The sequence below is a fragment of the Leptidea sinapis genome, chromosome 24 (assembly GCF_905404315.1).
Source record: "Leptidea sinapis chromosome 24, ilLepSina1.1, whole genome shotgun sequence".
NCBI lineage: Eukaryota > Metazoa > Arthropoda > Insecta > Lepidoptera > Pieridae > Leptidea > Leptidea sinapis.
Genome location: NC_066288.1, coordinates 1,719,204 through 1,742,125, shown reverse-complemented (window position 1 = coordinate 1,742,125; position 22,922 = coordinate 1,719,204). Strand labels below are relative to the sequence as shown.

The window sequence follows — 22,922 nt, the reverse complement described above, 5'->3', positions numbered from 1 at the left end:
CAATAACAGTGCGAATATGACTTCAGTCGGAACGATTCGATGTAGATGGAGTAGTGAACCCTGACTCGACCCGAATACTTCGTATTATCGGCAAATATAAAAATATATATCGGAAAATATTACTTATCCAAGGAAGAAAATCGTACCATGATACACAACTTTATTGTAGCTATGATGTGTATTTATTAATTAATGAGAACCACTTGAGTCACTGGTGTGACCATCATTTGTACACACCAACTATGTCCAATATTTTATCTGTACCATGCGTGAATCTGATGTGGTTTATAAGAAATTTTTTTTACTAACGATTTTAAATTTAAGGGTTAATTAGTTAAACTATATAGGATGTAATCGTTAAGTGTGAATTCCGTAACTATTAATAGTAAATAATAATAATAAAGATTTATTAAATTTCATGCATAGTAAGTACATATTAAATGATATTAATTGGTAACTTATTAACCTATTATATTCAATTACATTCATAACACTTACATGAATCTAATTTCTAGTTATAAATACAATTTTGTAATTAGTTTAATTATAATTTGATTTAATTAACGCCGTTCGGGTAAAAGCGTCCCCCAAGGAATGCCATCCTTCTCTGTCATTAGTTCTGTGCCAACTTAGTCTTAGCCAACAGTTTCGTCTGCCCATCTGGCCCTTGGCTGACCTCTTCATCTGGAGCCATTTGGCCCACACCACCTTAATGACCGTAGAGTCCATCTATCGTCCTTGTAACGAGCTACGTGACCCGCCCACTTCCATTTAGCTTTCATTTGTCCGTAACTATTATAGATATCAAAAATCTTTGAACTGACATCGAAAGAAACGAATATTTAATAAAATTTTCCCATACTGTCCCAGTTAAAAAACAAATTGGTCGGCTTTATATACAGAGTCATTACTCTTAGAGAGACTAGTATTGTTTCAAACAGTGTGGACGTCATTTATTTCAGACACTAGTATCGCTGTGTCGCGACGCCAGTATCTTAGTCCGGACCGCAGCGATCAGTGCCTTATCCGATGTGGCGATGCAGAAGCCATCGGAAGTGACCATCACCGCTTTCTTAGCTGGACCAATGCATCAGCTCTCTGATCCAGAAACCAAGGTACAGTAGCATTAGATGGCGCATCAGTCTAGCGAAAGCACCGTTAGTGACACTATAGGTTAGCCTTACTGAGGTGTTTTAAATATCTTGGACACATAGTAACCTCCGACCCTTCACGCGGATTTAATTATTAAAACTTTCGTGAGACATGATTAACCTTCTGCAACTGAGGTGACTTTGGTGGAAATATTTCACTGATGTGGAGTCTGTCAGACGTCACTTTAAACAGGACCTATTTTATATAATCTGTATAGTTTAATTAAATTAAAATAAAAAGCTATAGATAGTTGATAAGTTCAAATACTTAGGTCACATCATGACTTAAGAGATGACTATGACATAGAGCGGGAGCGTAGAGCGCTGTCAGTGAGAAGTAATATGGTCGCCCGCAGGTTTGCACGAAGCACAAATAATGTTAAAGCGTTATTATTCAAAGCATTCTGCCAGTCTTTTTACTCGAGCGGCTTGTGGGTGTCATTCGCGCGGGGCCTATAACGTTCTACGTGTCACATATAATAATGCGTTTAGGCGGCTGTTGGGGCTGCCATGGCGTTGTAGCGCTTCTGGAATGTTTGCTGAGGCATGTGTGGATGGTTTTCATGCCATAATGCGCAAAAAAGCGGTTTCCATGTTGCAGCGTCTTCGTGTTAGCAGTAACAGCATCCTAAAGATGATTGCTGCCAGAGCTGACTGTTCCTTCCAGAAACACTGGATATAGTTAGCTCTAGGTTTATATTTCACTAATAATACTAACGTAGTACATAAGAAATATTGTTACTAATACATTAACTAATATATATGGAAATCTATCTGAATTAAATAAATAAATTAGTTAATCATTTTTTATAGTGAATTATGGTTAATCATACATTATTGTTTTGATTAAATAAAAAAAAAGATTTGGAGAAAATAAATTAAATCATTTAAAAAAGGTTTTAAAGAAATATACTACTTTCCGCGATTTATTAATATCAGTTTGATTAACAGTTTGTATTTTTTTTATAAAATTCGAAACTCAATTTTTTGTCTTATATTTTAATTAATAATTATATTTTAAAGCTACATTTAAAAAAACAAAGCGATCATATGGTTCATTTAGGCACATATAAATCTCAAAGACAACTTTATTTTTTGTACAGTATTGACAGATTTGATAGGTCGAAAGTTTACTTTATTAATGAGGACTCGTATCACGTACACTAGGGCACAAGGACGGCCTTAGTGAGGTGACGTCTATTAGAATAAATTAATTATTGCTGTACTTACGTCTGTGAGACACCGGTACCTCAAAACACCAAAGGTTCGCACGGAACTGTGATCCGGCCGCAACTGTCTCATAGTTCAAACCATTTTAATAAGGTACTGAGCGGGACAGCAATTCAAATTCAAATATCTTTATTCAAAATAGAATGTGAAATCACTCATTGAAAGTCAATAAAACTACCACCCATTCCAAAGTGAATGCCTCAGGCCTGAGAAGAATGGGCGCAACAAACTCAGCGGGCTTTTTTTTTCATCAAAAATATGTTTTACAATTAAAGTAACATTTACAAAGTAACATTGTACAATTAAACTTATTATTTAATAGCCTGAGGGCGGTCGCTCCATTCCCAATCTGTGGTATCATTAAGAAAGTCATTAATGTTATAGTAACCTTTACCACACAAACGTTTTTTAACAATTCTTTTGAATAACGTAACACCTTTGTTTTGAACATTTTCTGGGATCTTGTTGTAAAAGCATATACGAGTACATCGCCCCACAAAAGACTTACTAACTCGACTTAGCCGAGTAGTAGGCATCATCAGTTTATGTCTGTTCCTGGTGTTAACATTATGGTTATGACAGTTTCTGGCAAATTCACTTATGTGCCTATGAACATACATTACATTATCAAGAATATATTGAGTAGCAACAGTCAAGATGTTAATTTCTTTGAATTTTGCTCTCAATGATTCCCTAGGACCTAGGTTATAAATAGCGCGAATAGCCCTCTTCTGCAGCACAAATATTGTATTAATATCGGCAGCGTTGCCCCATAGCAATATACCATAGGACATAATACTATGGAAATAACTAAAGTATACTAGTCGCGCGAGTCGAGTATCTATGTCAGTTAATTGTCTAATTCTTTTAACCGCGTATGCTGCAGAACTAAGTCTGTTCGCCAATCCTTCAATATGGGGGCCCCATTGTAATTTGTAATAAATCACATCATTTAGCGATCTGACAACGTTTCATTTGGTTGATGGTGTCTGACAGACTACCACCTCAGTTGCAGAAGGTTTACTTATTTAGTAATACGGCTTTACTCAGTATTTATCGGTGTGGGTACCGACTAGTTTCAGCGATTCGGAGGTTCTTCATCAGGGTAAGTATACTAGGTTTGCGATAACCTCCCGTCTCTTACAATACTTTTATTGTGAGTACATCCTGTGCACCCGTGGACACCAATAGTGATACAGCGGCAGTGATCACCGGCGCACCCCGCCCTGGCCAGCCGCGCACTCCGAGCACAAGTCCGCAGTAAGAGACGGGACGTTATCGCGAACCCACCACACTCACCCTGATGAAGGACCTCCGAATGGTCCGATACTAGTCGGTTCCCACACCGATAAACTGCGAGTAAAGCCGTAATCGGCCTTCGGCCTAAGATTTTGTATTAAATAATGTGATATATTAAAGGATTATAGAAGAATATACGCATTAAAAGAAGAATCTTTTATTCGATAACGATCCCGCGTGTGGGAGGACTCACGCGCTACAATACTTACTGTATTTGGGACAGGGATAATAAATGATCTTAGCGTGGCACCAACATCTGACGCTCGTGATGTTGGTTGTAAACCACGTGAAACGTCGAAATAAACAAATAATAATATATTCCAGTTCATTAATTATACATTAGTCAAGTCACAATTATTTTTTTTTTTCAAGGTAAATATATGTGTTATGTTATTTATTCTGTTTCTAGATACAAGCACAAGTAACTGCTTGTGTTCAGTCCTTATTGATATCTCCGTTGACGAAGTACAAGGAGGGAGTACCGGAGGATCCGCGATCCGGACTGTTCCTGGCGGGGATTGTTCAACTTCGAATGGGAAAGCATCTACAGAAGGCCTGCAAATTGCTGCAGGAATCATCCAACTGTATTAAGTATGTAGTGCTTTAGCAATTTCTTATTCAGAGAGTGATGAAGAAATGTCGTGGAAATTAACGAAGGTTTAAAGTCTATTTTTAAGTCAATCATGAGGCACCCGTTTTACATTTCTTTTTATTTTATTAATTTGACGCAAATGAGTCAATATTGTTGGTAAAGTAACGTTAAACTATGCCGCTAATTCCTGGGTAGTTTGGCGGGGATCTCTTTTAATTCATTGTTATTCACCTGTGGGGGCGGACATGTGGTTCGTTCTTCAAATCAATATTTTCGTTACGAAAGCGTCTAAACAAAATCACACAGTGCGTTGATATTGCGAGCTGTTTCGAACACTACGTGGACGGCCAGATCTTTTTCTGGCACAAACAGAGAAGGTATCATTGTACCTATCAATAGCCCGGAACACATAAACATTTTACTAATACCAAGCGTATGGAGAGTTTTAAAAATTGCATTTGGCTCCATACCTACTTTGTGTAATGCAAACACAGCGATTCAGTTCTCTTTATCACCACACTTAATTTCAATATCGCAAAATATTGGACAATGTATTGGCGCCAAAATGAGAAAAACTCAATGAACCATCATATAAAAATGACAGATTCCAAATTCAAATGTAATATTTTGTTAATTTTTAATTGTAACTGTATTTATGGCCAGACTAAGTATATATATATAGATCGACACCGCTATCACCTAGTAACGGAAATACGTCGAGTTACCAATAACCGTGTGTCGCAAACCCACAGCCACGCCATTAGCTATTTCTTACATGTTGTGATAATTTCGTGACCAATTACGATATGTTGTTGTGATCAATATCTAATTAATTTTGTTTCTACTGTTCTGTACCCCCGCCCGCTTACCTCAATTGGTGTGCTGCATTTTTTTTATGGTGAGCGTACGGGTCACCTGGTGTTAAGTGATCACCGCCGCCCACATTCTCTTGCAACACCAGAGGAATCACAGGAGCGTTGCCGGCCTTTAAGGACGGTGTACGTGCTTTTTTTGAAGGTACCCATGTCGTATCGTCCCGGAAACACCGCACAAGGTAGCTCATTCCACAGCTTCGTGGTACGAGGAAGAAAGCTCCTTGAAACCGCACTGTGGAGGACCGCCACACATCCAGATGGTGGGGATGATGGCGATGGCGAAGGTGGATTTCGGCGGCAGGAATGAGGGGAACAGGTCTTCAGAACACTCCCCGTGATAAATGCGGTAGAAGACACACAATGAAGCGACGTCTCTATGCAACGCCAAGTGATCCAGCCGTTTACAGAGTACTGGGTCCCCGACAATTCGAGCTGCTCTGCGTTGCACGCGGTCAAATGGATCGAGCTGATACTGTCATTAGCAGTGCTCCCTCGGAAGTTATTTATTAAATATTGTTTCGCCGATGATTATACAGTAATAACATGAGTACAATACTGCAGCCACCGCCTAGTGGACATAGTGAGCACACACTTGGGCGTGTCCGACGAGCGCGACATGCGAGCCCTGGTGTTGTTGTCAGCGGTGGGCCGGCTCGTGGACCAGGCCGAGGTGACCTTCCTGGTGGACTACTACTACAGCCTGGTCAACGATGATAAGGTACGAGTTTTCATACGTAACACAATGTGTGAATTCAAATTCTTTTTATTTCTAGAAAGGGACAAACAAATTTATTTTTTCAAACGGGATTATAACTGCTTATCGCCGACCGTTTGCGCAAACAAAACATGTTTAAAATAAAAATAATCCTCTTTCATTGATAATTTTTCATTTTTATGTGAGTCAAAAAGTTACCTTTATTTTTATACTCTAATACATTTTACATACATATCGACATATCATTCGCAGTCTGATAGTGGAACGGCAAAAGTGTGCTTAAAGACAATGTATGCACACTTTTCCTTAGTCGTGTGTCAACTGTGTGTCGATCACCAAGCCTGAGTTTGCCATAAAAAGTGATGAAATAATACGTTAAAGACGAATAAAAAAGATGGTGTGACTTATCACCAGTAAGTTTGTTTTATTTATATAAGATTCGCTTTGCAAAAAACGTAAGTAATTTAGTATAATGAAAAATTTTTCATTAAATATAGTACAATTATTCACATCCTTTTCTCTTGCGCTTGTCTAAAAGAGACAGATGAAAGGACGCGACAAGCACACAGTCAGAAATGAAAACTATAGAGCCATTCTTTTTTTAAAGGCCCCGGCTTTGTGTACTGAAAGCCATTGCCGGTGAATGTGAACAATTATAAACTTACAATCATGTTTATATGTCATAATCCCAGATCGTTTTTTATACATAAGTATGACAAACAAACACATTCCTGTACCCAACTAAAGTCTAACTGGTCAAACCTCGATTGAAACGTTTCGGAGTTTAATAATAATAATAAATTTATTACCAGAATTAATACATACAAAGTAATTAAAGTTAACATAATACACTTTAACATAATTGTGAATATTTGAGTCCCTTGTACGTTATATGTACTGAGTGTTGGCTCTGCACTAAGCAAGGTGCTTGTGACACAGAAGCCGGGAAACACAGTTACTAAAGAAAGTTACTTCTATTTGACTTGCGGAACATAGCATGAAGATGCTAGAAAAATAATAGTAAATTAGTAAAATTAATGAAAATAAAAATAAAAACTTCTTAACAAACAATAAAGTGTGTGTGTGTCAGTGATTGTGTGTGAGAGTTTCAATCCTCTTTATAAAATAAAATCTGAATGATATTTTCAGTTTCTTAATAATGTAGACTCACTAAGTATAATTCAATTTTTCGTTTTGAATCGCGGGTAGTAAGTTTTTTCAGGTTTAAAAGTCTTTAAGTTTGACTGTTTATATTGATAAATAAGATAGCTTGTTGTCAGAGCTGAGGTTTGACTAAACCCTGGAAGCGCTGGAGTTCCATTAATAGATGTACACTGTACTGAACACAGAAGCGCGACAGCAGACTGCTTCCTCTGACGCTGGAGATGATATCGGTGTGGGAGCGACACATCAGAGAGCCCGAGAGGAGACTGTTGTGGCAACATCTTATTGACAGAATAACATCAAGCCTTGACAGCGGTGAGATTTATGTTTTTTGTTGGTTGCTTTTGCTTTTCTTTTTACAAGCGTTATCAATCTTGAGTGCAATTCAATCGTGCTCTTTCAAAACTACAGCGAAAAAGCCATTAGTCCTAATCTTATCCAATAAACGGCGCTATGCGGTACTTATTTCTTCGGAGTTTTTTTGTTGTTCATTTATTCAATTTTACTTCTAAGAATCGAGTTACAAATTACATTATAAAACTGTATACACAGTTAACATTACGCCGTGGCGCAACAACGACGTTTTGTGTTTTTTTTTTATGAAAATAAGGGATGAGCTGAGCAGGACGTTCAGCTGATGGTAATTGATACGCCCTACCCATTACAATGCAGTGCCGTTCAGGATTCTTGGTAATCCCAAAAATTATGAGGGTCACTACAATTGCGCTCGTCACCTTGAGACAAGATGTTGAGTCTCATTTGCCCAGTAATTTTACTAGCTACGACGCCCTTCAGACCGAAACACAGTAATGTTTGTAAACAACTGCTTCATGGCAGAAATAGGCGCCGTTGTGGTACCCTCGGTTAGTATCATCGCTTAGCTTATGATGTATACTAAACTCACTTGAAACTAAGAATATATTATTATTATATTACAGAGCTCGTATTTCTAGTAAAATCGAGAGGGGATGAATCAGATAATTAATTTTACGAAAATCATTTCAATTAATTGTTTAACTTGCAATGCACATAATTATAACAAAAAAATTCTCATCTCTACTTAAATAAATAATTATAATTTAATTACAATTAATTTTAGTTTAAACAATCAATCAGCAACATTTGATTTTGAAAAATCTAATTGAAATTGTTTTTTCATTTTTTTAAATCATTGTAATTAGTTTTAAGAGTTACACATCATCAAAATAACTGGATTTGCAAGGTAAATACAATATATGGATGATCAACACTAATACTGTGTAAAATTTGTTTATTTGTAGAGTGCAGGACTGCGTACGTAACATGTGCAGCTATTTTGTACCCTTTGGACTTGCAGTGGGCTAATGATCTAATGAAACTGTGTAAGTTTATAGATTAAGCATTTGAATGATTATTATTTAATGATGACAGGAGACAAGATTGAAAAATGAAATTACTTTTAGTATTGAATTCAGGAGGAATGTTATTAAAAGGCATTCAAGATGTTTCTTGTGATTTTAGTAACATAAGTTCCTTCGACATATAAATTGACAAATCTGAAAGGATTGCGATTTTAGTCTACTGTATTATTTCTTAAATATTCCTGGTTAGTATGAGAAACTTATAACATATAATATTATGAAGTTTGTAAAACATTGGTTTTTGAAGATATTTGAGCAATTGCTATATGTTAATTTAATTTTGTTTTCATTTAATATATATGTGATCAGGATTTGAATCCGCGGTTCTGATAGTCTTCATAGATAAATACCGGAGTTGCTTAGATGCCCAGGTGAATAATCCTTTGCCTCTGGGCAGCGCTGATCAATTTTTAAACAATTTAATAAATTATTTTTCATTGAAAACTAGCAACCCCGCACTTGTGCATCTTAAAAATACATGCCGGTATAAATAATACTTACTTTGTTATTTCTATAGGTTATTAATAGTGTATGGTCTGTTGGTGAACTGCTAAATAAATAAAATATAGTTAAATTAGATTATGATATAGTTAGATCTGTTTGTCAAAGCGTTTTATAATTATAATATTTTAAGTCCCGGAGGACTCAGCTGGAATTTTGTACGAGAAAATCAGCTCAGAGTTATTTTTTAACGGCATCTTCGGCCGTTTTGTCACTGTTAGACACTGTTGGCTCATCACTCAGTAGCCATTGGGAACTGCGCGCCAACGGATGACGCTACGAAGTGTCCCGCCATCTATTATTGTTTTGAATGAACCTTTGAATTTCTTGCTCGGTATTCCCAGGACAATACATCAGGGGTACTTTAAAAAAACTTTCATACAACCACTTAAAAGTCGGCCACGTTCCTGTGATACCTCTGGTATTGCGAGGGAGTGTAAAGCAGTTAACACTTACTGCATGTAAATGACCAGTTTGTATATTGATATCGCACGTCTCAACCAGCCGGCCGTCGCGCGCTGGCCGGCGCCGGGCTGCGCGAGTGGCTGCGGGCCGCGGACGTGTCGCTGGCGGCGCCGGCGCGGCCCTCGCCGGACCTGCTCGGGCTGTTCCTGGCTGCGATTGAAAACCCGCCCAGTGGTAACCAACATACAATAACATTTATTTATTCTAAACAAAACAGTCGTCTTACCACTGGGAGGCTCCTTTGCACAAGATGCCGGCTAGATTATGGATGCCACAACGGCGCCTATTTCTACCGTGAAGCAGTAAGGTGTCTTTCGGTCTGAAGGGCGCCGTAGCTGGTGAAATTACTGGGCAAATGAGACTTAAAGTTATAAAAATAAAAAAAAATGCTTGAAAATAGAATGCATGATTCTTGGGATGGTTTCCGAGATGTAGAAAAACTCCTCATGACTGCACAATATTATTTTTTATCAACTTCGAATTACAAACAATTAGACTGTCCTCCACCGATGTTACCATCAGAACAACCCAAGGCGGGCAAAAGCCCATTACTTAAATACATTTCCCTGCCCCACCACGTAAAACGTGGGGGCCGGAAATCACAAACAAAATGATTAGTGTCTTTTAACAAAGTCATATTGAAAATTCATTGCCCTAAACATTTATTTCCGGCCAGTAGTATCATTACTTTCGCAATCTACGCTTACAATTGTTTAGTGTCTTTAAGAATTTGAAAACAAGTACTGACTTCCTGGCTATTAGCAAAATATTTTATTGATTTGAGTTACTCCTATCATGACATCTATGATATAAGCTAACAACTCTGCCATCTTGGTAGAGCGAGCCCTCTCGCTCTTACAAATACCAGACTCAACGTAAACTAATACAATACCTGCTTACGTATGTACATCATAATGCAATCAATATTACTATCGGTATTTAATATGACATTAATTGAACAATAACATTTTAATCTACATTTAATTTCATCTTTCTATTAAATAAACCAATGGGTAAGTATTTCCAAAACTATATGATTTTACAGGAATCAGAACAAACTTGTGAACTAAACGGACTTGATTATTCAGGGTATTACTATATTTAACCAATATGGAAAATTATCAAAATACACTATTTAACTGCCTTGATAACAAAGAAAATAATTAGGACTATTTAATCGGTGTTATAACCAGAGGTAATGAGTTCGTCATCTGTTAATTCTATGTTAAGCCATAGTTTCAATTCGTCAACAGCTACAACGCCCCCCTCGCTTACGGGTAAGCGGAGTATCCTCAATTAGGTATCTATTATTTGGGAGCAGTTTCACTATGCGATAAGGTCCTTGAAATTTATTAACGAGTTTTTGTGATCTCCCATCATGCGGCACCTGTCTTTCTACGCGCACTAAATCCCCTTGGTTATATGTAGTAGGTTTCTTTTTAGATTTTGTTAAATCTAATAATGTTCTTCGATTGCGGACTTAAATTTCTTTTGTTTGCTTTTTTTCTGATGTCTGTTATTGCATCAACGCTATCTCTAGTACTAGTGTCATTAATTACGGAACTTAAAATACCCTGCGACCGACCTATTATGTTAAATGTGTGATGATATATGGGTTACGGTCAGCTACAAAAATAATTGAACAACGTCTAAAATACATTTTTGTTGTATTTATTTATGTAGCGAAGGACTTGGTCATTCCTTTAACTCACAATTAAATAATTTTACAGCAAACCTATCTCTCATTATCAATTCTTGTCCAAATGATATATTTATTATAATGGGAGATTTTAATATGAGTAATATACAATGGTCACCTGGCTCTCATGATCATCCCGAACACGTAGGTGCCTCAGGTGAAGCACAGATATTATTTGTTGATACCATGTCTGAATGTAACCTCACACAATATAACTTATGCCTTAATATTAATAACAGAGTCCTAGATTTAGTACTAAGTAATACTTACCTTGCAGTTTCTTCTAGTGATGACCCCTTAATACCAGAGGACTCCCACCATAAATCTTTAGATTAATTTGAAACTTAGAAAATTATAATCACCTAAAAACAAACAAAATACAGAAATATATTTATTTATTTATTTATACAAGGTCCACCAACACAGAATACACAAGACAATTCATAAGATTGTAACATAAATTTCAAAAATCGTGTTCCTGCAATTACAGGTGAACACATCATGCACATTAACATACAAACAATTTAGTTGTTAATTATGTAAAAGTAAATTGAAGTCCTATAACGCTAACATGTTAAAAAAATATAAAAAGATAAATTAATTCTACAAATCATTACAAGCTAAAATACAGTCACTTCAATATAATCACTAAAATACTATAGTATAGGTACAATATATCTTGTCTATGCATTTTTTATTATAAATTAGGTCATTACATTTTACTAATCAGAGTGTCAGGTTTCTCTTAAATTGTGCTACTGTATCTCCAAAAACATCTATAAATCGCTTGTTTGAAATTATAGTGTTGTATTGACGCAACAGCCTATTCAGTGGGGAGTTAAATCCGAGATTAGAGTTTGCTCGATCAGGTATAAACGGTTTATATTTTGCCAGTCGAGGTGCTCTAGTTGGCATGTGAATATTTATCTTGCTCAATAGCTGCGGGCAATCCAACATCCCATTAATGATTTTATATAAAAAAAACTGTTCATGGATTTGCCTTCGATCCGCCAAGGATATCATTTTATAATTTGCTAGCCTGCTACTATAGCTGTCGAGATGTCTCGTTTTTAGGCGAAAACTAATAATTTTTAGAAATTTTTTTTTGGATACTCTCAACGCGTTGTATATATTTGTTATAATAAGGGTTCCAAACAACAGAAAAATACTCAAAACAACTTCTCACCAGCGCATTATATAGTACAATCATTGTTTCAGAATTTTTAAATTCCTTGGTATTCCGCAGAACAAACCCGAGCATTTTATAAGCCTTGGAAGTAATGTTATTAATGTGTTGGTCAAATCTTAGGTTGCTATCCAAAATCACTCCAAGATCCGATCCCGAATCTGCTCAACTTGCTTAAGAGGTGTATCATTTATTTTGTATACTATATCTTTACAGCTATTTAGCCTTTTTCTGGAAAATCTCACATGAAAACATTTCTCAGCATTTAATACCATAAGGTTACATTTGCACCAGTACGCTAATCTATTTAAATCCTCCTGAAGCTTTTCAGAGTCGCTTATAGAATTCACACATCGGGCAATTTTTAAATCGTCCGCAAATAAATAACATTCTGAATGATGGATATTTGTACATAGGTCATTAATAAACAAATTAAATAAAATAGGACCGAGATGGGAGCCTTGTGGTACACCAGTTGTCATTGAATATGTGAATGATTTGAATCCATTTACTGCCACTATACCAGATCTATTTGCAAGGTATGAACTGAACCATCTAAGAAGGCTATTTCCGATTCCCGACGCAGCAAGTTTTTCGGTTAAGATTGAATGGTTAACTTGATCGAACGCCTTGCTGAAATCAGTGTATATGACGACCACAGAAGATCTAGAGTCTACGGTTTTAGAAATGCTTTTAACAAAAGATACCAAATTAGTAGCGGTAGAGTTATTCGCTAAGAAACCGTGCTGTTGAGTAGTTATAATATGTCTTAAATGCCATGTGAGTACTTTGCAAACTAATTTTTCAAATACCTTGCCTAATATCGGTAATATTGAGATTGACCTATAGTTACTTACCATTTCCCTACCACCTGATTTGTAGATTGGTACTACGCGGGCTTGCTTCCATCGTAACGGGAAGACACCGCAAGTTAAGGATTTATTATAGATCTTTTCCAGTGGATATGAAAAGGGTTCTGCACACTTGACAATGAATAATGCTGGTATGTTATCACAGCCTGCTCCTTTGTATATATTTAATCCCTTTAAAAGTTTAGTGATATCTTCAGGGGAAATTTCACATGATAATAAAGTATTACAATTAACTGCATTGTCCCGCCTAGGATAACAATGAGTAGCAACATGCTTATATATTGAGGAGAAGTTGGAAGCAAACAAATCACAGATTGCTTTACCATTAGAAGCTGATTTATCATTAAAAACATTGTAACAGATATTCTGAAGCTTAGAACAACGATTTTTTAATAAATTAAATGTGATTTTATCGAGTGGATTTTTGTATTTTTTAACTTTAAGATGCCAGGTATACTTCTCTTTTAATAGCCGTATTAAGTCTTTAGAAAACCAAGGCGGATACTTTTTATAACATGATCTTGACATTGGGACATATTGACGTATCAGATTGTCTACTATACCATAGAAAATATCTAGCATTTCATCCACTGATAAATTACCACTAAATTTGTTATTCCAATCTATCATATTAAGTTCATTAATAATTCTTATATAATCTGCTTTAAAAAAAATCGGTCTAGTATGTACTGGTGCTGACACTCTTTCTCTTGAAATTTTAATGGAAAACTCTAATGGCGGATGGAACGGATCAATATTGGTTAAAATATTAGGGTTATCAGACATGTCGCTAGTAGATACGTTGCTCAATACGAGATCTAAGGTTCTTGACTTACTGTTGACAATATTATTACATTGCTTAAGGTCATACAAGTGCGCAAAGTCGAGTAACATATTGCACAGAATTGAGCTTGAAAAAGGGGTCGATAAATTGTCATTCCATTTTATTCCACTTAAGTTAAAGTCCCCTTATATTAACTTATGCTTAGCATCATCAAGCGATTTATTCGCATTTGTAATAAAATGGTCCAGAATTTGACTTTGAACTGGCGGTGGCAAGTAAACTGCACAAATTAAAAGTTGTTCTTTTTTTCTATTAGCAACAATTTCTAGGCCTACCCATAAGTCTTCACAATCACTTTCGTAATTTTTAAATTGCCTTGAGTTGATACTTTTGTTAATTGCTATGAGAACACCGCCTCCGCCCTTGTGCTTATTAAAAATAGATGTAAAGCGATCCCGCCTGTAGACAACGTACCTATCGTGAAAGAGTTCTGTGCTAAAAATTCCATCATGGAGCCATGTCTCAGTGAGTACAATAACATCATAATCGTTAATGCTTACCTTATTATAAAATTCAGTTACTTTTGTATTAAGACCCCTGACATTCTGATAATATATGCTAACGGAAGATACAATGCTTGAATTATTGTTGAGAATTATCATAACTACAATTAACAAAATAATAAGAAAAAAATATTAAAACTAGATTCAAAAGATATTAAATTAACTGAATAAAAAAAAACTCAAACAAATACAGTAACGATCAATTATTATTTTAAGCTATCTAATTTTTCAATACTTTTTATCTGTATGCGTTCTGAGATGTCAGTTTTTCTCATGAAAATTTGGTCGCTGCGAACCCACACGTATTTATAATTAAGTTCCCTAGCTTTCCTTCTGGAGGCTGCGTGGATACTTTTGTTTGTTGGTGAAAGATGTTCTGCAACAAATACTGGGGTATGCTTATCGTTAGAGATCCCAAGATGACCCGAGTGTAATTTTTGTTTTGAGTTTACTTTGTTGAACTTGATACATGCAGCTAAAAGCGTATCTCTTATTCGTTGGGAACTAAACTTAACAACAATTGACCTTGGACGTGTTGATTTTGGGTCTCGTTTTGCAACACGGGTGCAGTTAATAATTTCTTTTTCATGTACGTCAAGTTTAACTGTTGAGCACAGCTGCATTACTGAACGCACTGAATTTCCAAGTTACAGGTGCATTCAGGAACGCACTGAATTTCCAAGTTACTTAAACGGGTCTGCTGTTGTATTTGATTTATTTCTTGGCTTAAATAAGCTATGTTTCTGCGCAAACCTAAACTTTCTTCCTCTAATCGTTTAATTCCTTGTTTTTGATTTCCTCTCGAATTTGATCTAGTTGTATGTTGAGTGTTGCAACACAGCTCTTGAATTCATTAATTTCAGAGCTAATTTGTTTCAAGTTTGTACTTATTGGGAAAATAAAGTTTTCGATTGATTCTTTAAGAGCTGAGTTAATTTCTTCCCTTATAATACTCCTGATGTCGTTTGGATCAACACGATTCTCGCCTTCACATACGTTCTTCTTTTCACGCCGTTCTCTTGTTCGTTTGGTAACGTTATCACTGGGTGATATTGCTTTTGAGTCAATAATAAACGTTTGGCGCACAGGGGTATTCGTGTTATCGGTACGAGGCACCTTATTGCGGCAAGAGAGGCAGGCCCATGAGTTTTTTTGTTGTTTTGAGAGTAGGTTGAATGTAGCCTCCGTGATGCCAGCACACGCAATGTCATACTGCAGTTTACATGTGCAGCATTTTATGTGGTGTGTTTGATCCACATGGGCTTTACATCCCGGGCATAAATCATCTTTTCCCATATTATCTTTATATTTTGAGAAATTCTAATAACACTGTGTCACAAGAGATATAAAAAAAAACCCTATAGTTTTGTGTGAACCGAACTCACTCTGACACGGGATAGGACTACCATTAAAATGTATAACGCCACGGACACTTAAGTTATAGATTCAAAAGTAGTGTATTCGTTTCAGTAATGTATATAAGTTAGGTATCTTACCAGTATAAACGCCACAGTCTTGCCGATAATCAAATAGAATAATGAAATAAATTTTACAGTACCGTCAATATTTCTCCACGTTAGTATGTTTCTAATAAAGTTTCACTATATTTACGTTGTGTATTTATTTATATTTTACAATTGTTATTACAGTAATTGTAGTTGATTGTTATGAAGTATGATCGTTTTAAATCTATTTTATTTATACTAATTTAACCCCTTAACTATATTTACACTTTAACTTCACACAGGCGATGTTGATATTGAGTTTTAAACAATTGATTTCTTTGTAGAAATATTATTTGATTTTAAACTTTATATACACTATATTATGTTTAGATAACACTATTATTAGGAATTAGCACTATACTCTAGCGAATTATAGTATTTTTACTGTTCAAACACCACTGATTTCAATTTTTATTATTATTTATATGCGGAGCACTTGTTTACGTAACGACGCTAGCGCCAAACTGATATATGTATGAAAAAGGTGATTACGATAACATCAAATCAATATTAGGTAAAATGGATTGGGACGACTATCTACTAATCAATCCTATAGAAGAAGTAATAAAATTATTTTATAAAAGTCCTTATGATATTATAAATATATATATTCCTCACAAATTTTACTCCCCCAATAACATTTCACCATGGTACACCGCAACACTATTAAACGTCCTCAAAGAAAAATTCAAAGGTTTTAGAAGACCAATGCTATAAAACCTATATCGAAAAATGCGAAGAATCGATATCAAAAAATCCCAAATTATTCTGGTCATTCATAAAATCTATAAAAAACAATTCTAACATTCCTCCCTCCCATCTCTTTTATGAAAATCAATTGGCAGACACAGGAGGAGAAGTTTGTCTTCTCAGCTTATTTTCAATCGACGTTTCTTTCACCCACTACCAACCAAAGCGATCAGAAGTCAGAAGGACTCAGTCAGACTCTAGTTTCTCAATAAGTGAAATAGAAATAATACCAGATGAGCTTAATAAACTACTCAAATCTGTGGACCTTACTAAGGGAGCAGGACCTGATCGAATTCCCCCATTATTTATACAAAATTGCGCAGATGTACTAACGCAACCTCTTACTATATTATTCAAACGTTCATTACGGGAAGGGGTAGTTCCGAAAATCTGGAAGTCCGCCTTTATCACCCTCATACACAAAAATGGCAGCAGAAATGACATTAAAAATTATAGGCCAATTTCGAAGTTATGCATTTTTGCTAAAGTTTTTGAAAAATTAGTCTCAGCCCAAGTCTATAATAGTGTATCAACCTTCTTTATCCCCGAACAGCATGGATTTATTAAAAATCGCTCAAGTACTCTAATCTACTATCATTCTTAAATTACACAACATTTAACATGGATTCTGGGGGTCAGTAGACTCTATCTTCACAGATTTTAGTAGTTTAATAGAGCACGGCAATACTTCAAGCCGGCCCACATTCTAGCGCTCTACAAATCGCAGGTCCGGCCACACATGGAGTATTGCTGTCATCTCTGGTCTGGCGCACCCCAGTATCAGCTTGATCCTCGAATTGTCGGGGACCCAGTGCTCTGTGAACGGCTGGATCACTTGGCGTTGCGTAGAGACGTCGCGTCGGGAGTGTCCGAAGAGCTGTTTAACCTGATTCCTGCCGCCGAATTCCACCTTCGCACGACACTGCACAAGTTAGGAAATCATCCCCACCATCTGGATGTGTGGCGGTCCTCCACAATGCGGTTTTCAAGGAGCTTTCTTCCACGTACCACAAAGCTGTGGAATGAGCTTCCTTGTGCGGTGTTTCAGGGACGATACGACATGGGTACCTTCAAAAAAGAGCGTAAACCTTCCTTAAAGGCCGGCAACGCTCTTGTGATTCCTCTGGTATTGCAAGAGAATGTGGGCGGCGGTGATCACTTAGCACCAGGTGACCCGTACGCTCATTTGTCCTCCTATTCCATAAAAAAAGGATTAAATTGCCGCCAATCCCTCTTAGCAAGGGTAAGCTGTCGGAAGTGGTTAACGCAAGATGAAGTTCCTGTGCCACGCTTGCTTTAACAAGCGAGCACTGGCTTCCTAAATCTACGTGAAATTTTACCGTATGATGGTTTAGTTTTATATCGATTATATATTTGTTGTTGTGAGTGTCGAGATTTAATTCAGAAACCTGTTTTTCATTTGAAGTTTTATTGAGAGTCTGACTATTTTCGTAACCTGGGAGTTTATTCTTAAAGCAATAATCTGAACGATGCCCCAATTTTTCGCAAACTGTGCATTTTACCATTGGTTTGAAACATTTAGTACTACGATGCCCTAATAAATTGCAATTATAGCATGTAATAATGCTACTTTCCTTTGAAGTACTTGGTCTAGCTAACGGCTTACGATCACTGCTGAGTCGTGGAGATGTTTCCCGGCGTTCTCGACTGTAATTCGTAGCGATGGTACGGAAGTATTGCAATTCGTGTTCCGGTTCTTTGAATTGGCCCGCCTATGCTCCCAGTTTGAAAGCACGCTCCTCTACCCCATTGATAATGCAATCAACTGCCTGTTTACCAAAGATTTTGCACCGGTTTAGTAAATTGACCTTCGCATAGTAATAGTGTTCAAGAGATTCCCCATATCTAACCCTTTTCCCAAGCATTTCGGTAAGGAGCTCGGCATAATCCTCACGGCAAGGAAATGACTCAAGTATCTTCCTCCATTAGGGCCAAGAGAACAGTAATGTTGGGAGTCCTTGGTACCACGTTTTAGCTATGCCCGACAATTTTGGAAGCGCATAGTGAATCGTTTCCTTCTCGTCCCACGCATATATTTCTGCACATTCTTCTACTTTGGTTAGCAGTTTGTTCTTTTGACATGGGATCGAAATGAGGGGGCACATTTGTGTTAAATGAGATCTTAGGGTTCTGCGATCTCCCCACCTTATCTAAAACAGCTAAAACCTTATCTAAAAATTCGGATTCATGGCGAGGCTTACATTCAGAAACGCGTGATTTCTTAAGACGACACATAAAACATTTATTCAGATTCAGAGGAAGATGAATTACCTCGCCTAAACATAGATTTACGTTGGCGAAAGTTATTAGAATGATGCCGTTTAGAAGTCCCTGCTATCCGGCTTCTACTGTTGGATCCCGTTCCGCTCTGCTGCGGTTTCTGTAAGTCATAATATTCGACGCGGCGTCGCGCTCGCTGGATAACATCAGATCCACCACTGCTCATCGGCTGGATTAGCCCCCGGTTAATTGCCCTTGAATCTATAGCGTCGGAACCCTGACCCTCTCGTCTGGGTTCTCCTGGGCCTTCGCTTTAATAACCAACAAGACCTCGACCCTGTCGCCTGGGTACTCCTAGGCCATATAAATTATCACGCTGGCCCTCTTTGCTGGTCTCTCGTGGGCCTTCGCTTAAATAACGAACAAGACCTCGACCCTGTTGCCTGGGTACTCCTAGGTCATATATTTTATCACCCTGGCCCTCTTTCCTGGCGTCTCCTGGGCTTTACTCCATTATCTAAAATTTTACAACAAATTTGCGCCAAATAGTTCACATATCGGGTGCAGAATGTAATAGAAAAAGCAAATTTAGATATGAAGAAACAGTACACAATTATCACCAGAGTGTAGCCCTGGCTTAACAATTATATACCATTTATGTGTAGCATTACTCAATATCTATAACCTCACAAACAAACACGCAACATATGAATAAAATAGATGGCTATACAGTACATAAATACCACTAGAGTGTAGCTCCAGCATGATAATTATACACTGTTTCATGTTCAGCATAACTCCGAAGAGAAGCCTCGGAAAATTATGCAGAACATCTTATACGGCAAATGACTTACAGCAAGTGGGCAAACTACCGAATTATTATCATGACTAAATAATATACAAATACCACAACCAGAGTGTAGCCCGGGCATGATAACTGTATATCGTTTATGTTCAGCACAACTCCAAGGAGTAGCCCTGGCGAATTATGCAAAACAAAAAATACACATCACAATAATTATAGGCATACAAATACTGCTATAAAATGACATGAACTATTGTCAATGCAATTTTTTTTAATCGTACCCGAATAAATAAATGAAAATTGCGTTTAATGTAAAGATTACACTAGATTACATTGACTGAATAACCGTTCTCTTATTTGCAAGCATAATAACGGTTTCCAAACGGTTGAAAAGTAATTTAAAAAAAAAGAACAAAATAAAAAAAACACACACAAAAATAATTTGTCATAAAACATAAAAGTACTAACGTGTATTTGGCGTGGTAAGTGAGATTAAAATGATATAATCTCCACCGATCCCACTTCTGAAACTGTTGGGATGGTTTCCGAATTGTAGAAAAACTCCTTATGACTGCACAATACTATTCATTATTAACTCCGTGTTAACGTTGAATTTAACCATTAATAATATATGTAACCGCAATTCAATTCTACCTATTACTTCGCATAGCCATGACTAGATGACGCTAGTACTGGAATGTACAATAGTTTTAAAACATGCTATTGGTATTTATTGTAAATGTGTTAGTACTTGATTAAATACCAAATAAATTGACGTTCTACCTAATGCGAACCTGTGGTGGTTTAATTTTTAGTGTAGTACTGAATTCCATTCCCCTTCACCCCCTCCGGCTTCCTTCATGGTCCTTCGAGCCGGATGGTATAAATTCACTATGGTTAATGTTCGAAGAAGGCCATAATGAATTGATCTCTAAATGTAATTCAAAAGAATTTAAACCTAAAAATCCGGATGATGTATGGGATAAGAAAGAAGACGTGTTTATAGAATACAAAAGTAATTTAAAACAAAAACTTTCATGCTTTAACACACAAATCGAAGAAGGTAAGACTAGCTCTAGTAAAAACCAAAGTTTTGTAAAATTGCCAAAAATTAATATCCCTACTTTTTCTGGAACCTACTCTGACTGGTTTTCTTTCCAAGATTTGTTCAGTTCGCTTATTATTAATAACTGTACATTAAGCAATGTTCAAAAATTGCACCACCTAAAAAGTTTGTTGCTCGGCGAAGCTGAACAACTGATAAGACACATTCCTATACAGGAATGCAATTTTGAAAGGTGTTGGCAATTGTTGGTTGACAGGTACAACAACAAAAGACATATTTCTCACCACGTGTTGAAACGATTGTTTAGCCAAAAGAATTTATTAGTGGAGTCTGCAAATGGGCTAAAAGATTTAATAAATATCACAAACGATTGTTTGGCATCCCTTAATAATATAGGCATTGATACATCCAGTTGGGATATTATAATTATACACATCTTAACACTAAAATTGGACACAGAGACAAGGTGTCACCGGGAATTCAATGTAACTGAACTGACTAATGATTTGCCTACTTATAAAGAATTTAAAGAATTTTTAACTAATAGATTTAAAGCGCTTGAATTTTTAGGTACCAAGCCAATTTCAGGGCATAGCCAATTAGCTAAGGTAAAATCGCTGCATATTAGAAATATAAGCGACGTTATGTCGATTTGCCCATTCTGTAAGTCTGATCACAAATTACCATTATGTAAAAAATTCAAAAAATTTTCTGTAGATTCTCGTCACAAGTTTGTTTTACAGAATAATATTTGTTGTAATTGTATGGGTAGCAACCATTCGGCCAAAGACTGTCGCTCAAATGTTAAATGTCGCATATGTAAGCGAAGGCACCACGCGATACTACATCCCACGGGAAGTAATAATCCCAATATAAATAAAAATGAAACGAGTGGGAGTGTTGCCACTGCGTCAGAAGTGAATACCTCCGACTCTACGCAAATGGTCTCCTGTTTTTCTACGGACAAGGTACAACAACAAGTCTTACTCGCCACGGCGATTGTGAAGGCTATGTCCCGACACGGAGACAGTCATGAGGTTCGTGCACTTTTAGATCAAGGTTTACAGTGTTCCTTCGTAACTGAATCAACAGTTCAGTACTTAGGCCAAAAGAAAATGCCAATAAGGAGCAAAATAACTGGCCTAGGAGGAAACAAAAATGTAGTGTCGATGGCAATGGTTAGCATCGACATACAGTCCCGGATTGATTCCAATATAATCATACCGGTGAAGGCTAATGTTTTGAAAAATATAACTTCTCTTCTTCCAACAAGAAGAGTAGAAGCCTTGGAGTGGGAAGAACTTCAGAATTTGAAGCTAGCTGATCCAGATTTGTATACGCCTAACTGTATTGACCTTCTGTTAGGTGCAGAAGTGTATAGTCAAATACTTCAGGAAGGAGTGAAAAAATGTCCAGTTGGTACGCTTGCTCAGAAGTAACAGCTTCAAAAGACATTCAAAAGACAAAGAAACCAAAAAACATCTGAAAGTGGTAAAAGCACATTTTGATAAGATTAATGAAATGGTTTGCAATAAATTATTAATTAGGCATAAATGCACTCCATCAATACTTACAAACTTAATCTCGGGAATGTAGTAGTGATTAAGGAGGACAATTTACCTCCATGTAAATGGTTGTACGGACGAATAATTGCTACCCATCCCGGTGAAGACAATATTGTTAGAGTAGTTACTCTCCAAACTAAAAACGGCATTCTTAAAAGGCCTGTCTCAAAATTGTGTATTTTATTACCTGTCGATAAGTAATATAACCTTAAGTTTAAGAAAATTGTAACTTTAAAGGTAGATGCTTTAAATTTATATGCGTTTCTATAGTGTTTATATTTTTAGATTGTTATTGTTTTTAAGTTAAAAATAGTCATCTATTTTATGTTAAATTTTGATTTAAGATGTTTGTGAAATGAACTGCGAAATAGGTATTTGAATAAGGAATAAGCTAGCTCATGGTGGGCGGCATGTGTGTACAATTTTCATAAGTAATGGGACAAAGTCTACTTTGCCCATGGTGGGCGGCATGTTAACGTTGAATTTAACCATTA

General features: G+C 36.5%; 1 protein-coding gene across 2 annotated transcripts in view; it reads left to right on the top strand.

The window, feature by feature from the left end:
* LOC126971551 (condensin-2 complex subunit D3-like) overlaps positions 1-22,922 on the top strand; it is a 73,338-nt gene that overhangs the window by 13,554 nt on the left and 36,862 nt on the right. For both annotated transcript variants that reach the window (XM_050817848.1, XM_050817847.1), the window contains exons 9-14: positions 963-1,115; positions 4,090-4,271; positions 5,709-5,865; positions 7,212-7,341; positions 8,307-8,387; positions 9,432-9,566. In XM_050817848.1, coding sequence (XP_050673805.1) covers positions 963-1,115; positions 4,090-4,271; positions 5,709-5,865; positions 7,212-7,341; positions 8,307-8,387; positions 9,432-9,566 — 838 coding nt within the window. The remainder of the gene's footprint in view (positions 1-962; positions 1,116-4,089; positions 4,272-5,708; positions 5,866-7,211; positions 7,342-8,306; positions 8,388-9,431; positions 9,567-22,922) is intronic.